Source organism: Perna viridis, chromosome 8, assembly GCF_037379345.1.
Source record: "Perna viridis isolate PV_CMFRI_1.1 ecotype Kerala chromosome 8, ASM3737934v1, whole genome shotgun sequence".
Taxonomy (NCBI): domain Eukaryota; kingdom Metazoa; phylum Mollusca; class Bivalvia; order Mytilida; family Mytilidae; genus Perna; species Perna viridis.
In genome coordinates, this window is record NC_142452.1 from 28,199,458 (window position 1) to 28,217,446 (window position 17,989).

The 17,989-nt window shown below is 31.6% G+C and overlaps 1 protein-coding gene across 1 annotated transcript; it reads left to right on the forward strand.

The window, feature by feature from the left end:
* Positions 1-329: 329 nt before the first annotated feature.
* On the forward strand, positions 330-17,970 carry LOC148610083 (uncharacterized). The gene is made up of 11 exons (XM_088543174.1): positions 330-601; positions 1,172-1,309; positions 2,393-2,695; positions 4,710-4,900; positions 11,143-11,322; positions 11,780-11,908; positions 14,059-14,241; positions 14,577-14,668; positions 16,587-16,674; positions 17,433-17,742; positions 17,963-17,970. The coding sequence occupies exons 1-11, from the start codon at positions 535-537 to the stop codon at positions 17,968-17,970; spliced, it is 1,689 nt and encodes a 562-aa protein (XP_088399300.1). The 5' UTR covers positions 330-534.
* Positions 17,971-17,989: the final 19 nt, after the last annotated feature.

A 17,989-nucleotide genomic window follows, 5' to 3' on the forward strand; every position in this document is an offset into this window, starting at 1 on the left:
TAAACGTATTTAATCAATCCGTGCTACACCTCCACATTTCTTCATAGACTAACGACTTTTTGGAACCGTGTTACAAAAGGAACAATGTACTAATAGAATTTCGCTCCAGGCTCATTTTTTTAAGAGGAAATGGAGAGTGATTAGAAAATCTCAGGTTAAGTTTAGATTTCAAATATGGATATAAATATATCGAATTGAAGGACATTGATTGTAACAACTGATGCAAATGTGATCTAAAATCAACACTACATCTCTATTTTATTTCTATATGAGTAATGCACACAGGAAATTCATTGAATCACAATGCATGATATATTATTTGTTTTAAGCTTATAACTTCAGCTAGTTCAGGTTTTGGTGGGTTTGAATATCTTACGGCTAGATAATGACGCTGATTAATAATTGATTGATCCTATTATTCAATTAATATAATTATCAGCCTAAATCAATGCTTCGGTTGATTTATTGTCATATTTTATAATCGGACAGCGGCTTATGCTAGGGATCGATTTCCGGGGTAAGGCGTGCTGAACAATGTTGCAGAAAACCTTTATCATTTTGTTGTGTTTAGTGTACGGGACATCTTTGGAAATTAAGATAGGTAAGTCAATTTATTTCGATCAAAGAAATTGAAAGAACAAATTGAACCATTGATCGAATTGAAAACACCTACATATGTTAAAAATACAATTAATTTTTTATAATTTATCAATATCAAAATGATAAAAAAAATATTCAAGATTTTAGTATCTTTTCTAATTGCAATATAGTCACATTTCATAAAAAAATCACAACATTCTTAGGACGCTTACCGTACCGGTGCATCTGATTTTGCTTTAATCTTCTTTATATGTTTTCATTTTGGTTATGTATGCTGTTCTTTGTTTCTTACTCAGTCGTATGATTTTTTGTTTGCTTTGCATTGGATTTAGAGTTAAAGAAAATGGCTGAAAAATAATTATCATTGATATCACTTTATTCATATGAAACAAAGCAATATAGCCTGGAATGTAGGGAGTGAACGCAAAGTTTCTGTCCATAAGAGTCTTTAAGAAATGATATTAAGCACGATTCTAAAAATTAATAACGATAAATGTACCAGCTGTAACTTGCAAATCAACAATGACTTTAAACAACAAACGTCATACCAAAAACTTTTTTGATGTTACAGGAGTGATAACAACTGAATCAAATGTGTTGAAACAGATGATTCCATCACATGTTGCAGTAACCGGGAATTACAATTTTTCAGTCCATATTATTTGGGGAATAACTACTGATGAAAACTTATTCCTGATAGCACAAGTTGGTATGTTTCTTTTCTATAATGGAAGAGTAATCACGGGAACCAAGGTTATAGCGGTAATCAAAAGAATGTAATCCAGGGACAAAGACCAGACATGGAAAACAGACATATACAACAAAGAACATAAAGTAACTAAAATCACACATACAAAGTAACGAAAGTAAATGAGCAACTCGGACTCCACTAAAAACTGGGAGCATGGACCAGGTGCACCGGTAGGGTAAGCGTCCTCTGCTTTTCTAGAAACACCCGCCGAGTTGCTCATAAAAAGGAAACTTGTATTAACAAGTAATGTTCCGACATCCATTGATTTACTACCTCCCTATGCCTTAAGCAGTGAAAACAATTCATCAAACAGTTCAATTTGTTTGACAATAGAAAACCCAATAAAGTGTCGGGTCATATAGAGTTATTAAGCATTCTAGTACAGTTATTACACAAGTACACATTATGATACTAAGAAATAATGACAATTCGATGATTTACAAAATATAATGAAAAAGAAGTATTCAGAATGTTTACAGTATCTTGTAATTAGCTTTAATGAAAACACAGAATGTCACTGAATGTGAAAAGAAATTATAATCATTATTAGAGAGGTTGTGTTTGATCTAAGTAGCCGGTTTTTCACAAATCAGAGAGGTGTTTCTTGCATTTAAAAAAAACCCCACTATACCATTTTGTTTCTAATTCAGAAACTTTTATAGACCACTATAGCCAATGTAAATTTGACATTCGATTCGTGCACTTTAGATATAAAAACTGTGTAGTTGTTTTCATAAAAAATTGGTACTTTGCATGCAAGTCATTGTTCTTGATTTTGCTGTTTTAAACAGAAGATAAAAAAATGCAAATCTGAATGCAGAAATGACCATCGTTACGAAAAAATATAACATATGGAGTCTGAAAAAAATATTGTTTTTTCGTTTGGTTTTCTAGATCTTTAATTGCCTTGAACTGAGACACACATATGGAATGGTACTTAAATATTTTTTCAAAGCCATTTTGAGACAGTGAATATTAAATCCATCTATGATCATATAAATGTAATCTCTTATTAAGAAATTATTTATGTAATTAATCTAGGAACACAATTGCTGAAACAAGGCGCAGTATCTGTTTTCGCCATTAGTAATACTCTACAGCGCCATCCGGATATCGATTGGGTTTTACCATTGGTTGGAACAGGAAATTTAACCAGTCACCCACGGAACTATTCTAGACAGTGTCGTGTCCCTATTTCCAACACTATTTCATCATGGACGGGAATACAAGACTATTGGACAATACCATTTGATCACCTTCAGATGAAATATTCCATAATTCCACTTGCAGTCTTAAAAAAGCTAAAATGGCAAAATGCAATTCTTATATATGATGAAGAGACAGGTTAGTTGCCAAATATTTCATTGCACTTGTTCAGGTTCAGAATTTCTCTTTTAATTATGCTAATACTTCATTGTGCATACCCAAAGTCCTCGTAAAATTCCTGTACAAGCAATATTGTGTTGTATTTCGAATAGTGGTAAATTTGAATAAATTTTATTCAGTTGGATACGTGTAATAGTCTTGATAGGCGCAGATTAAGCACTAATACGGCTCTTTTTGTTCATGATACACTAACACGTTAGTTAAAACATCAAGAACCACCAGAAGTAATACATTAGTAGCGACATAATGCGATTCAATAAAGACGATTTCATATAGTCTAAAGAAGAATTGTATTTTCATGCAAGATTCCTTTTTGAAATTCGACCAACATCATATTTTGACCAATTTTTTTTGCCAGTTGTAAAATTAAAAAATACCAATCATATATTACCGATACTTAAAAATCTTTTTTTTTTAATAATGAATCTGCTAAATAAAAGTACCATGATAATATTTTATTAACACTTGACAGGACTGTGAGAAATAGGATTTTAAATCACATTCATTCAAATGATTTCAATCACGCAAAGCTATACGAAAGCTTCAAATTGAAAGGATTATTGCTAATTCTTTGTATTTCCTTTCTAATTTCGTCATTCATTATGAATGTCCCTCCTGCTAGAGTCATTGGCACATAATACTGACAGCAAAATGCATTCAAATTAGTATAAATACGTAACCTAGTGATTTGGAACATTGATATATAGACATACATTTATATCGGAGTTTTATAATCAAGTGCAGGCGCATTCGATAATATTATGTAATTTGGAGAATTTGGTTGCAATTGAGAGAGAAATATGTAATTAAGACATTTTGACCATATCAACACTTGAAGTGTTTATAAGAATATAATTTGTTTAACTCAACTTAAACATTCGTTGTTGTTGACAGTCAACAGTCTTTAGACATTAAAGTATATTTAGTATGATTTAGACCATTTTTGCATTAAGGTGGACCAAATATGGCTACATAAAATGTTTTAGGTAGATACTTTTTGTCTTACTCCAAAATGACATTGACATACACATGTAGATACTTTTTACTAAATCTTCCTAAAAATTGTCGACATTGATAATGACTGTCTAACTAAACATTTTTTTGGTCGACATAAAGTGACTAACGCAACACTTTTTATGGCTGCGGTAGACATAATGTATTTTTCGTAGGCAGATAAAGCGTTTTTGAAACATTTTGTGTCTGTATCGTAAAAGGATGCCAATCGTCATATCGGTCACTATTTTGTCTAGTACCGATAAAGAAGATTGATAATTCAACATTATTCAACGAAATCATAACTGAAAACCGTGAAAGGCAACTCATAGTGTTGAAGGGTCAACGCAGAACAATATCTCGAATACAATCAGTCGATAACATAAATAAATGTATCACTTTGCCTTAGACATATTGACTAAAAATCTCTCGTTTTCAAAACCAAATTAATAAATTAATAATCTTATATGTGTCCCTCCGACATAGATATATAAGTATTTCTTGCTTCATTGGTCATCATGGTCTGTAATTCTATCATGCAATGCCTCAAACTTAATTTTTTTCTTGTTGAAATGTTGTTTTGCGAAATGTTCGTTTTTGTTTCTTTGTTTTTTGTTTTGTTTTTTGTGTTTTTTTTGTTGGGGGAAGTATATATTCATGTGGATCCGAACTAGTATTTGTCCATGTGATTGATCCAACATAATGATTATTTTGAAATACAAGCTCTCTTCCAGATAATCAAATGACCAGTTGTTTATTATAGGTTTGTGATGAAATACTCGGCATTTATAATAAATGAAAGGTTATCAGGGGAGGATCTTAGTTTTATTATTATTAAATAATATATTATGTACGCCCGGTACGCCAGTCCTTGGATCCGCGCCTGGTTATACCTTTTTGTCCGTAAATAACAAATAGCTTTGTCTACAAATATGGATATATAGAAGCAAAATATACATATGCCGTTTTTGTCTTGTAGATTTTATTGTTCGGACTTTACCGGACCAACTTAACGTAGAAGAGGTCATGCTTACCATTTACAGGATAGAAAACAACTACAGCAGAAATGATTTGAAAAGATTCCTGAATAACTTATATAGAAACATTAAGACTGAGCTTTTTGTGGTGGTTGCGTGCAGTTTCAACTTAATGAAGAGATTAATGAAAGAAGTAGGTGATTTGATGCAAATAAAAAGTTGTTTTGCATGCTTTGTCATCTAAATTTGGTGAGCATAATTTGTAAAATAGCAAAATGTTGGGCATGAATAGTCAAATAAATATTTTTTGTAAAAATTGACAACTAAGAATTTGTTGACATTACTTGTCAAATAAGAATAGTTTGGAATGAATTGTCAAGAATTTTCGGGCATGAATTCTCAAATAAGAACCGATGAGCATTAATTGTCAAATAAGAATTGCTGGGCAAAATGGACAATTAAGAAATGTAGGCATAAATTGGCAAAAAGATCCGTTGGAAATGAATTGTCAAATGAGAATTATTGGGCATAAATTGTAAACTATTAATTGTTGAAATTTAATTGACAGGTAAGAATTGTTTGGCATAAATTGTTAAAACAGAATTGATGGGCATGCATTATCAAATAAGAATAGTTTTGGTATTTATTGCCAAATAAGGATTGTCAATGTGAAGTTGTCAAATTGTCAAAGGACTTTGTACGCTAAGGCTCAATTTTGGCCCCTATTTCAGAAAAAAAAATTTATGACGAACATACCGATTAAAAGAAGAAAACGATGGGCCAATATCTTGATTTTGTGATATATCTTGTATTTTAATCGTAGAATCACCTAAGTCCATCTTTTAAGACGTCAAAACACCATAAAATACGATTTTCGTCACAAACTTCTTCTTTTTTAAATGCCTCCGCCAATGTGACCCACAGAAAACAAAATTACTTTGGACACTTCTCGTAACGCAAAATCATATTCAAAAGAAATTATCGTTGGTCACATCGGCGGAGACCCTCAAAAATTGAAAAAACGTAGCTGAAAATGGACTTTGTTTACCATTATAATAATATCGGAACGTGCTCGGTGACGGGACGGCACTTTTCCGAATCGATGTCAACATATACTACTGATTGGTAAGTGACTAAAATATTAACTGATTAAGGATTTTCACCGCCAGAATTGATTGATATTTTATGGACTCCATATTCAGGTAGTTTTTAGCATGTTATAATCAAACACGACATAGAAAATGGGGTGAAAGGATATTTTTTATGAGGAATTAATGTGGGGACAAAAACACGGTCTTTCGTTTTTATCTTGCAAGATCTTTTATTATTTTCTGAAAAGATCCTGATCATGTATTACTCACTCAGCTTCTTTGAACATTTTATTGAGGTTATTTCAGCCGAAAAGACTTTTATTATGTTAGAGTGGGGGGGGGGGACGCCTGTTTTGCAGACGACGAATTTGCGACCGGAATCATAATTGCAAGTTGTTCGTCCCATGGGTGTAGTGTGTCCGAGAGGTTCAGAATCGCTAAATATTATTTCCTAGAAGCTGCCGTAGTTTGGATATACATATAAAATACCACAAAATGTTTATATCTACCGAAAGTATAAATAGTAGATATATCGTCTTAATTGCAAACAAGATGTAATGGCGTAATGGTTAGCGTGTCGGTCTATGAAGCAGACGATGCCGGTTCGAATCTCAGTGCTGGTATTTTTTTTTTTCATTTTTTACTACGTATTTACTATTTATTTGTATTTGATATAAAATAACAACTATCGACATTTTTCATGGAATTAAACAATGGCGCTTTTTAGACAAAAAAAGTTGTATCGAACCATTTCGTCCCTCATATAGGAGACTTTGTAAGAATTTGTGCAGCTTTGACAAACTGCTCCCGTGCTCCTTTGATTAATGACCTCGGAAATGATGAACTGGGGCAAAAAATGGTAGAAAGAGCACAACAACCATACCGTATACAACAAATTGTAGAAGAGAACAATCTTATCAGGAAAAAGGCTATCTATACAGAGGTTAACGGAACTGAAAATCTGCTAGATTTTCCTAGGCTAAGCTTACAACTAATCAGAGACATAACTATGGGTGTATACCAACTCAAGCTAACGCCAAGGTGTACAGAGAGTCATCTGTCTGATGATAGCTATGTTTTCCAAACATGCAAGGATAGACCCAACTTGCTTAGAGTTAAATTGTCATCGAGACATTCCTCGTCTCATGTCTACAGCTTGTGGATCGAGTTCAGCGATGACGACATCACAGGCTGGTATTGTACCTGCAAAGTCAGTGCACGAGTTGTTGGGTGCTGTGCGCACATATATTCCACTATCTGGTATCTAGGGTATAGTAGATGACAACAACAACCAATTCTGTCTTGTCGATTCTCCGACTCTATTATCAATGCTCGAAATATGCCACCACTTCAAACAGTCAGAATCAGAGAGTGGTGGACCAATCGAGGAATGACATGTCAGTGATATCGATTAAGAATCCATATGCCAGTATTACATTAAAGCTCCTTTACACATATAGGGGAAATACATTTAAATTAACTTTTTAAAGTACATGTATGATTAGAGTTGTCATTATGAACATGATCAATGAGTTTTTAAAATGAAGTTGGCCATTTAATGAAGCATATGCATTTTTCGGGAATCTACATATTATAAGATGCATATAAAACATGTATTGTATGTCTCTGATAGCTCTACAAAACAATATTCAAGAATTTGCAGTTTTTTAGTCCATGTGATATTATCTAATTCTAACCCAATAAGAGAATGTTGTCAGCATATAATTAAATATAACCATTATTGACAAAATATACTTATGGTTGCTATGGAGATTTTTTTCTGGTCACCATGGAAACCAATGTTGCCTGGTTTAGTTTTGAAAATAATAGAATTAAAACTTTAGATAGTGATCTTATACAAATACATCATAAAGCTTTATTCATTTTTAGAACATGCGAAAATATATCACAATAATGGTTTGTTGCGATGATAATTAATGGTTGCTATGTAATCTTTTGGGTAAGCATGGAACACCTTGTTCCTAGGAATAGTTTTTTACAGTATAAATAGGAGTTTGTATTATTTTAGTATAACTGGTGTAATAAAAATACATTGTTTAACACGCAATAAAAATATATAGGCAACATGAAAGAAATGATAGTTGGTTGCCATGAAAATGAATGGTTGCTATGCAAAACAAATGGGTTTTCGAGAGAAAAAGTTTATTCTCTGTTTTAAATGTCGTTTACAAAATCCAATTAATTACTCCACATTAAGGTAGTTGCCATATATTCTCATAGCAGGACGTAATCCATTGATATTGGCCAATATCTGAAATTAAGAAGGGTTTTCCACAAGTGTCATGGTATACATTAAAATCCGTTGCTAGGCAACCAACGATTTTTATAAACAAGAAACAATTGTCATTTTGGAGGGCTACTATACCTTGCCTTTTAATATGGAATATATGATGTTATTTGAAGAGGGGGCCAAAAACGGCCCTTATTGTACATTGTCCTTTAAATTGTTGGATATGAATTGTCAAATAAGAATTGAAGGGCATGAATTGTCAAATGAGACATAGATATGTTCAACCATTGTTGCAGTTCAAAGTTTTATGGTCGTCATGACAATTTGATTGATCAATATTAAATTTTGAGATAGCGTCAATTAGATTAAACGTCACATACAGTTCATACTTCTACTGCTGTAGGTTTTTCTGTGTCATTTGTCTCCTTATATTCAGTTTTTGTGTATGGTATTGTATCTAATTCGGTTGTCTAATTCGTTCATGTAGATTTTTGTTTTCTGTTTTTACGTTTTGGCGGTGTACTTTTACTTTGACGACTCTGAAGTGTCCTTCTACTTTGATGCCTCTAAAGTGTCCTTCTACTTACTTTGATACCTTTTAGAGAGAACCTAATAAGACAGTGGACTGAAACGTCATGGATACCATTCTTCATTTTAATTACACCTGTTTGTCATTGCATATATTACATCTGTCTATGTATAAATGCTTAACCACATTTAAACAATATACCCACCAAATTCAACGTTTAATTTTCTGTTTTACAATATTATAATTTGCATTAAATATAAATTAAGTCAAATTGTACTGACCGAATTTGCTTTCATTATGTACATGGATAGCAATGAAATTCTGGTTGTTAGTATGAAGGTATAAATTATTGAATTGCATTTAAAACTAACATTGTCATGTTTAACTCGGTAGTATAATTGAGTTATGAATGTTACTGTTTATGTAAAGTAGTTATTCATGCATTTCATATAAAATTAGAGGAAAAATAATATTTATTACAATTGAAATGAAATAAACTAAGCAAATCATGCTCAATAAACATGAAATTTACCCCAAAAAAAAGATGCCATTTATATAATATTGGAAATTTCGACATCTTGTTCACGCATTTCAGAAAGTATCCTTTCATCAACAGCCTTAATAAAACAAAATCAATGATAGATCTAAATTTAAAATTAGATTTTACGCAAGAAATATCCATCCAAAACAGAATATATGGAGAAGTTCTATTAAGAGCAATACAAGGAATGAAGGGGCGGTGTTCTAGCACTTTTGAAATTTGAATACAGTTATTATTCTGTAATATAAATCATTTTTGAAATATTCCATCGTCATTGTTCAATTACGTTTTCATCATTTGAAAAATAATATGATGCAAACCAAACCAGCGGTCCTTACTCATAAAATCATAAATGTAAATTTTATAAAAAGTTTTATCGTCATAATAATTCAACGTACTATTACTTCATAACTTACGACCAATTTTGTATTTACGTTACATTTTTTTCAAAAAGGGCATTACAGGAACATGATTATAAGAGAATTGATAAACATTTTGTTTCTGACTACTAAACTAAAACCATAAATCTTTTTTGAAATAAAATGATCCTTAAAAAAAAGTACATAAAAAAGCTGTAAATTTTAAGTCAAAAGATTTTAATCTTGTTCCAAGAAAATTTGAAGCGATATGAAAAATACACCCGATCTGTAACCCATTAGGAAAATAATCTCAATATTTGCAATTAAGCATTTTCATCTTTAGTCAGGGACCGTGTGGTACAACATTATTTAGAGACGAACGGTATAACGAAGTTAGCAATTACAAAGAAAACTTATCAAAGATTCATTAAGTATTTGTTATGAAAAAATCCGTTTGCCTGATTGTTCATTAACAATGACTTCAATATTGAATAAAAATTAATTGATACTTGAATTCGTATTAACATAGATGGAGTAAATCCTTTTCATAAAAAAATATGTTTCAATTATTTATTACGTTTAGTAAAGAGAGGACATTAAAACAAACGGTTCTTGGCTGATATGACATTTTTAGGGGTCAAATGAATTGACTTTTAAAGTAATACTTTTGTGATATATGTTTTGTTGGGCCATTAAAACAGAGGTACATTTGAAATACTATTGCAACAAAGAAACACTACACCCATCCCATTTTTAACAAATTAATGCAATATAATTAACTTTGGGGCAGTATAGGCTTTAAAATAGTAGCAAGTGAAAATTGGCCTAAATTGGGTTTTATCAGAAATTAGAAATAAATATTTATACATATGTAAGTGAATTTGAAATCGAACCAGTTTATATCAAAATTTTATCCTTCTCCAAAATATTATTTGGTTTAGGACAATTTTAAGCGTGGAGTGGAAACAAAACACCGCTAATAACGTCACAGTACCGAATAAGTTTCATCAAAATAACCTATGTTGCCAAAAGAGCACCAACAAATCCGATGATAACTAACATATTCTTACGGTCATATAATGTAAATGATAAAGACATATTTCAAGGATAAAATTCCTTATGAAATCGACCAGCTTTACTTATTCGTACGATTTCATTCCTTTTTTTATCATCTACGGCCTTTCGGTCTGGATATGATATAGAAACGCTCTCTTCTGTGACGTAAGCGTTCGTAGTGGACGCTCCTGAACTTGAGTTCTATGATTTGTTTTAGTTAAAAGTTCTTTCTAATGAAACAAGGATATAGCTATACTGATGAGACGAAACCTGTCTTTGTGTGTATGTTTTGTTTGTATTGCACGGCTTTCATCTACTGTACTTCCACCGTTCCTGGTGTTGTCTTGTCAATAGGGTTTTTCTAATTTGATATTTAGGCATAACATCTTCTGTAAAGTAATGTTAAAATATTTTATGAAAAAAAATCTATTCAAAATTTCTTTTCTGGTAAAGTTTTATCAAAACACAAACTATAACGTTTTTGCAAAGTCTTCATTTAATGTTTGATGATATCAAAAGCATACACTGTTAGTGTATGTTGTAAAGTGCAGCTTTCATTAAACTTAAAATCGTCTTTTGTTCTATGTGATAATCTTTTTCCAATATAGGCAGATGCATTCGATGATAACCGACTTTTAGAAACAGCTTTATATTACCGATCAAGATGGTTGATTTTCAACTTCGATGGAAATAAAATTGACTGCTTTACATGGGTGAAAAACTTGCACAATATTGCAGTTGTAAACATTCCTGCTGCCAAGTCAACAATTGATATACCTAAGCACTTGGTATGTAGTTTTGTTGCGAAAAAAAACCATTCATAACAGTCGTTATTATATTGAGTAGAAAGGAAAAAAAAACGAAAAAGGTAATGAATCAGATAATGCTAGTATCAGCTTCTTGAATCTACATTTCGAAAGTTTTTTTGTCATTTTTTTTATATCACAGTGTAAGTACATGTTATGGTAGTTCAAGAGTAATCAAGGGAACCAAGGCCATAGCGGTAATCAAAAGAATGCAATCCAGGGACAAAGACAAACTATGCAGTGCATATAAACCATACATAATATGAGGCAAAAATCATAATACATGATGTTCGGTCGACTTATGATGATTCATTAGATGAATGAAAATTCGTATGAGTAACTGTATTTTGTATGGTATTCTAGTCGTTAACATTATTAAATATAATACTGATTCCATTAATGACTTGTTGCAGAGTAATTGATTATGAATACTTTTTAGACATTACAATATATTCTGAAATATATTGCGAACAACAGCAAAGTAATTGCTAATAAAGGAAACACAGCATGCCTTGACCAATCTTCTATCAACGATATATTTCAAGAAATCAACCAATTTTGGATTCAGGTATTTGTTATTGTTACCATAGTTACCTTAGATACAAAAAACAAGAAGGTGTTCTTCTCAACATATTCAGATAAAATTGTTATTTCTGAAATAGATTATCATTCTTGAGTATTTTACCTGCAAGTTTGTGATATTTTACATATTTTAGTCTTCTGTAGTATTGCCCTTTGAATTCATTAATCGAACTTGATTTTGGGTCATGAATTTGTTTGAATCCCAGTCTGAGTAATAATTGTTTTACGAGAATGAACAATGAAATTACTGTTGAACACCACACAATGTTTTGTGACTCATTTTCGGTAAACTACAGTTCCATATTTTCGGTTTAGAGGGCTCGCCTTTCCATCAGATATAATGTAAATTTCATTCTCGATTGATTGCGCTCGTCAAAGGTTTTATTGTGTTTACCTTTGTGGGACAAATTATGTTTACGTATTATCAAATTAACTATTATGTAAAAAAACATGTTTTTTTTACAATTTCAAGAAGAGACAACACGGTGTCCCCTGATTTCGAGAACTCCATTGAGACACATTCCTGTACATGAAATTCTTACCATGCCAGTTCACCTGTTATAACTCTAAATACATTTACAATTGTATACTACAAGATTAGTGTGCAACCAAAATTGTTCCATTATCTATTGGTTATAATAGTTATTTGTAGAATGTGTTTTCAGCTTCTTGTTCGGTTTTTGTCCCTAGAGTAAATGTATATAAGATCAATTTAGGGTATTATTAAATTTCATATTAAGTATTTACCTTGTATTTTCTATTGCGTCTGTTATGTTAATTAAAGTAAAAATAGTAAACGTTTACTTAATGTAACGGTTACATTATCTATATAATCACTCACGTTTGCATTCAAAGTCGTTTTTAAAATGTATTATGATGAGTTCACTTCATGAACAATAAAAATTTACTCTAAAACAGATATAGAATTAGTTTTCCCCAAGTTAATAACGTTTCACATAAAATGGCCTTTCCATCAGATAAAATATAAATTTCATTCTCGATTGATTGCGCTCATCAAAGGTTTTATTGTTTGCCTTTGTGGGACAAAGCTTCAAAACAGATAATGATATATGCTTAAATTTTTAATATGTTACAGCAAGAGAAGATGATTAGTTAATTACAGTAAATTTCATTTGGTAATTGGTTCGACCGAAGAACGGTATTAATATTGTTTTGCGTTAAACAACACGCAACTTTGCAGCAACAAATATTTTTTTTCATTCGATTATTACACATAAGTACAACCACGGATAAGTGTTTGATTTTTTACAATAATTGCAAATGTTTGATTAGGTGATTTCAGTGGAGTTCGTTTTAACTCAACCCGTCAATAAGAATTGTATGTCAATTTTTTTCCCTGACCAATTTTTCGATTTAGAAAGTATTAAAATCCTAAGATCGATCTGCTTTAATTGTTTTTATTTCCGGGATCTGGGAACGCAGAATTACTATGCAAAATCTTTTATTTATTACTTTTTTAAACATTTTTATCATGAAGAAATATATATTTGTCATTTTATGTCGGTATTTTACACAGACAGATGTTTTAATTTATTACTGAGCTCATCGCTATCTAAATGATAAAGTTTCCGTGTATTTTGAAAGATAGAATACAACTGATTCTCGTGATACCATAGATTAGCTTGACGAGACTTAGGTACCTTTTATATGCTATTGTCATCACTTGACGTTCATCGTCTTGTCGCCTTTATACTGTTCTCCAAATTTTCTTCTTCCGTAGATCAGAAACTATTTGACAGATTTTGATAAAAAAAAATGGCATGAATTAATCATAGGGTATTGTAATCAAAATTACTATGTTTTAATCCGTCAATCCGTTGCCGCCATGTAAATTCAAAGTACTACTTATGATAGAGAAAAAAAAGACCAACTCTCTTCCTTGGATTAAAAAACCCTGAATTAAAACTAAGTATAAGTGCATAAGACTTGTATTAGAAGCAAGCCATTTTGGTAGCATTATATTATGATACATGACAAAGTCGAAAAAAAAGTTATAAAAAATTACTAGCTATAATATATTTCCTGACATCAAATGGTCATAAAATTTTAAAATGAGTTCTAGGTGAGCAATTCATATCATGTAGGCCTCCAGTTTCTATTTCTTTATTTCTACAGATTAGAAACGTTTATGCTGAATCCAAGTTCCCAATCTCTACTCTGATGTACCACAGCGGAGGTCGCACACTTAGTGGCATTGGACATACGTCTTTGAAGGGAGATGTAGACATGGATTGTGATATTTTCCCAAACATAAAACATGGCTTCAACGAGAAGTTATTTCATGTTTCTACTATATATGTAAGTCATATGAAGTCGAAGCTGCTGTGTTCCATCGAATATTGGTCCGATGTTTCATGTTGTTCGTGATGACATTATCATTGACTCCTGCCGGAAGTATCTTTTCCATCTTTTATTTTTTTTATTTCTGTGTCATTTAGCTTCCTTATTAAGCATATACGAAAATTGCAAACCTGAATCATGAATTATTGTCGAGATTCTTTTCTATTTAAGTCCTTCATCGTTTCCATTTGAATGTTTTAATAATTTGTTTTGCCATATTGTTGTATATTTTTATGCTTGTGTTAGAATTTAGAAGTAAACTAATAATCTCACCTTTCGTTTCATCTATATAGTATCCACCATTTGAGTATCAACTTAAAAATGGCCAATGGAAAGGTTTGTGTATGGAATTACTACAGGAAATGAGCAGACGACTTAATTTCACGTAAGATTTCCATGGAAATTTTAGGATATGTTGTTTTATGGTACTTCTTGATACAAAATACCATTTTAATATTTTTCGTTATTTCTTCTTTCTGTCAGATCATCGAAATGTATTGAATGTGGACTTCATCTTCCAATTTTATTCTAATAGTAAAACTGATTCCAAACCCGATACGGAATTTGTTTCCAGAAAAAGAAAAGGACTTGTAAACTTTTTAAAGAGGTTTATAAGAACCTCGAGTTATTTACCTCAAACTCTCTTCTTGTATAAGGCATTGTAGTTATAGTTATTATTGCGATAATTATTTTGATTTTTGAAAGTTTTCCGATCAAAAGTTAATATGCACTGAGTAAAACAATACATGTACATGCTCCCAGTTTTGTTTTGCATTTGCTTTTGTTTCTATGTGCCTGTTACTTTTGCTTATTTCATATTCTTCTCGTGTTTGGTCTAAAAAAAACCCAAAAAAAAACATGGCTTCATAGTTATGAATCTATGTAATCAATAGGAATTTAAAAATTAGCTTAAAATTCACAATATGACAGTTTGGTCGTGGGCATAACGATTTCTCATATTCTGTTCAACTTTATTCGTGTACTATTTCTCGAATCAGTATCTTTACATGGATATTAAAATACAACAGGTGAAGTTTAATATTCATTCTTAAATAATGTTTTTGAGCCTAACATTTTTATCCATATTAGTTGGTATTAAAACCATTTCTTGTCTGAACAAACATGGTATTTTGGTATTGATGCGGCTATGTCGATACATTAAATTTACAATTAAAAGAAACCTTTCCGGTTATTGCACATCTTATTAGAAAAAAACCTTTTCAACTTCTTGAAAGTTGTTACATTAACTGCCAAAGTTGACAACACGAAACGAGAAGTCATCGCGTTTGTTGTTTATTTAAGCAGTGTGTTAGATCTCTTAGATAAGATCATTATATAGTGTTTTTAATCTTAAATTCTTTCGGGTAGACGAAATCCCTATTTCCAGGATTGTTCAAAGGCCAAACATAAACTGAGATCAACAGATCTGGGTAAACGATGTTCCATCTGCACCTTGGAAACTGATTTGTTCAACGTGTCTTAGTTTTTCTTTCCTCCCTCTTTTGTCTACCCCGGAATTTTTATTAACTCGGCGGATGTTTCTAGAAAAGCAGAGGACGCTTACCTTACCCGTGCTCCTGGTCCATGTTCCCAGTTTTTAGTGGAGTCCGAGTTGCTCATTCACTTTTGTAACTTTGTATGTATTATTTTGGTATTTTATGATCTTTGTTGTGTGTGTCTATTTTCCATGTCTGGTCTTTGTCCCAAGACTAAATTCTTTTGATTTCCGCTAGAATCTTGGTTCCCTTGATTGTTCTTTGAGTCGGTATGTCAACCGGGCAGGGGAAAAATTAGTATAAAGAGTTGAAAATCATAGGTCTTGGTGCTGCTGTTATATTCCGATAATAATTTAGCACTGAAATTTTCAGAAAATCATTTTTCAGGATAATTGATACCACTACGAGAATAAAAAGTGCCATAATAGTACCAGAGACGGTCGTTCACAGCAGCCCTACTATACATTTTATCAATAATTTTGACTGCCCATTTAATGACCCTAACTACAAGAAAAAGCGCATACAAATAATAATAATAATATATATGATCTGTGAGGTAAATACATTAAAAAATTATTTTATTTGAAAGCAATGTTATTAGCTACATTACGTTTAACCAAAAATCGTTGTATTCCGTTTTTTTCTCAACATTCTGAACGTTTGTTCGAATCAGGAAGATGATCTTTGTGCCTGCATGTTACATACATCAATTTTTATCACGCTTTTGACTTAAACGGTGATCGGTAATTCGGAAAACTTGATTGGTTCAGTCAATAGATACTTATCAGTTATTTGTTCTATTTGTAGATACAAACTGTCTTTAGTTCCTGACAATGAATGGGGTCGAATATATAATAATTCCTGGACAGGACTAGTAGGTCAACTTGCAAGAAAGGTAAGTATCTAATTTAAAATAAGATACAATGGAATGCTATAACGCAATAGTCCATCTATCCATTACTCTATAATAATATTATTAATTTTTAATTAATTCATGGATTTTGATAACACTGTGTACTCGTTGTATTCTTGTAGGATCATTTTAAATTCTAATGTCATACGCAATGGCAAAATGAAATTCGATAAATGGAAAGGGTAAGCCAAGTTCCATCTTGCCATCGTGGTTATTTCTTGGCAGTTCTTTAAATAGTTTTTTTTAATCATGTCACCAACAGATCATAAAACAAATGCTGCAAAATGAAACGAGGAAAACACAAATCTAGATTGTACTGTAACTGATATGAGCTACATTGGCAATGTAATGGGTCATATCTCATTTACGGTTTTAAAAGAATTTTACTTATATATACAAGGAAGGTTCAGATGGACAAACAATATTGTCGTTAATTTTCCAAATAGCAACAAACTTAGCGAAGAAATACTGAACTGAGCACAAAGGTGAAGGTAATAGAGCATATGTCTGTGAATAAAACATAGGACCGTCAAAACACTTCAAAATTATTAATACACAAAAAAGCGCAATATTAATGAAAAATTAAAAACCAAAAGTAACCTCATTACCAAGTAGTGATGGCAACAGATTTTCGCAGGACATAGTAATTCTTAATAAAAACTGAAAAAAATGACTTAAAATTTTAAAATGTTAGTCAACCAAGAAAACGAAATCTAACACTAATTTAAGTATATTTACAGGAAGTTGATATGGTTGTGGCACCATTATCTACGCAGGCGCAGAGGGAAGAGGTGATGGATTTCTCCCTATGCTTTTTTTACGACATGTCCATCATTATTATGCAGAAACCCAATCCAAAAGAAAAGCAATGGCGGCGGATTATCGAACCACTGCACTGGGAGGTCATGTTATTAACTGCTTGCTTCGTTCCTTTTGTGACATTTATGTTGTTCACTCTTGAACGATTAACGCCATTTCATCAGGATAAACAAAAAATTCGACGACTCTACGACCATTTCTGGTATATATTCGGATGCATTTTTATGCAAGGTATGTATAAAATATTATAATACACGACATTTATTATATAGTATGCAAAAGTACATCAAAATGTACTTTAAAGACATCTGGTTATATCAAATCTGAAAATTAAATTCTTTTACATAAAAGGGAATCATTGTCAGTAATAAATCAATCACAAAACAGATCTTTTAGCTTTAAGTTACTCTTGTTTTATATAAAATCAATTAATATTTGGTGACATTTTTAGATTATTGAAAAAAAACATTGAAGGAGG

Coding starts and splice junctions, on each gene's coding strand:
- LOC148610083 (XM_088543174.1), top strand. CDS start 535: ATGTTGCAGAAAACCTTTATCATTTTGTTGTGTTTAGTGTACGGGACA. Junction 2,696..4,709: donor TATATATGATGAAGAGACAG/GTTAGTTGCCAA, acceptor TTTGTCTTGTAG/ATTTTATTGTTCGGACTTTA. Junction 16,675..17,432: donor TAGGTCAACTTGCAAGAAAG/GTAAGTATCTAA, acceptor GTATATTTACAG/GAAGTTGATATGGTTGTGGC.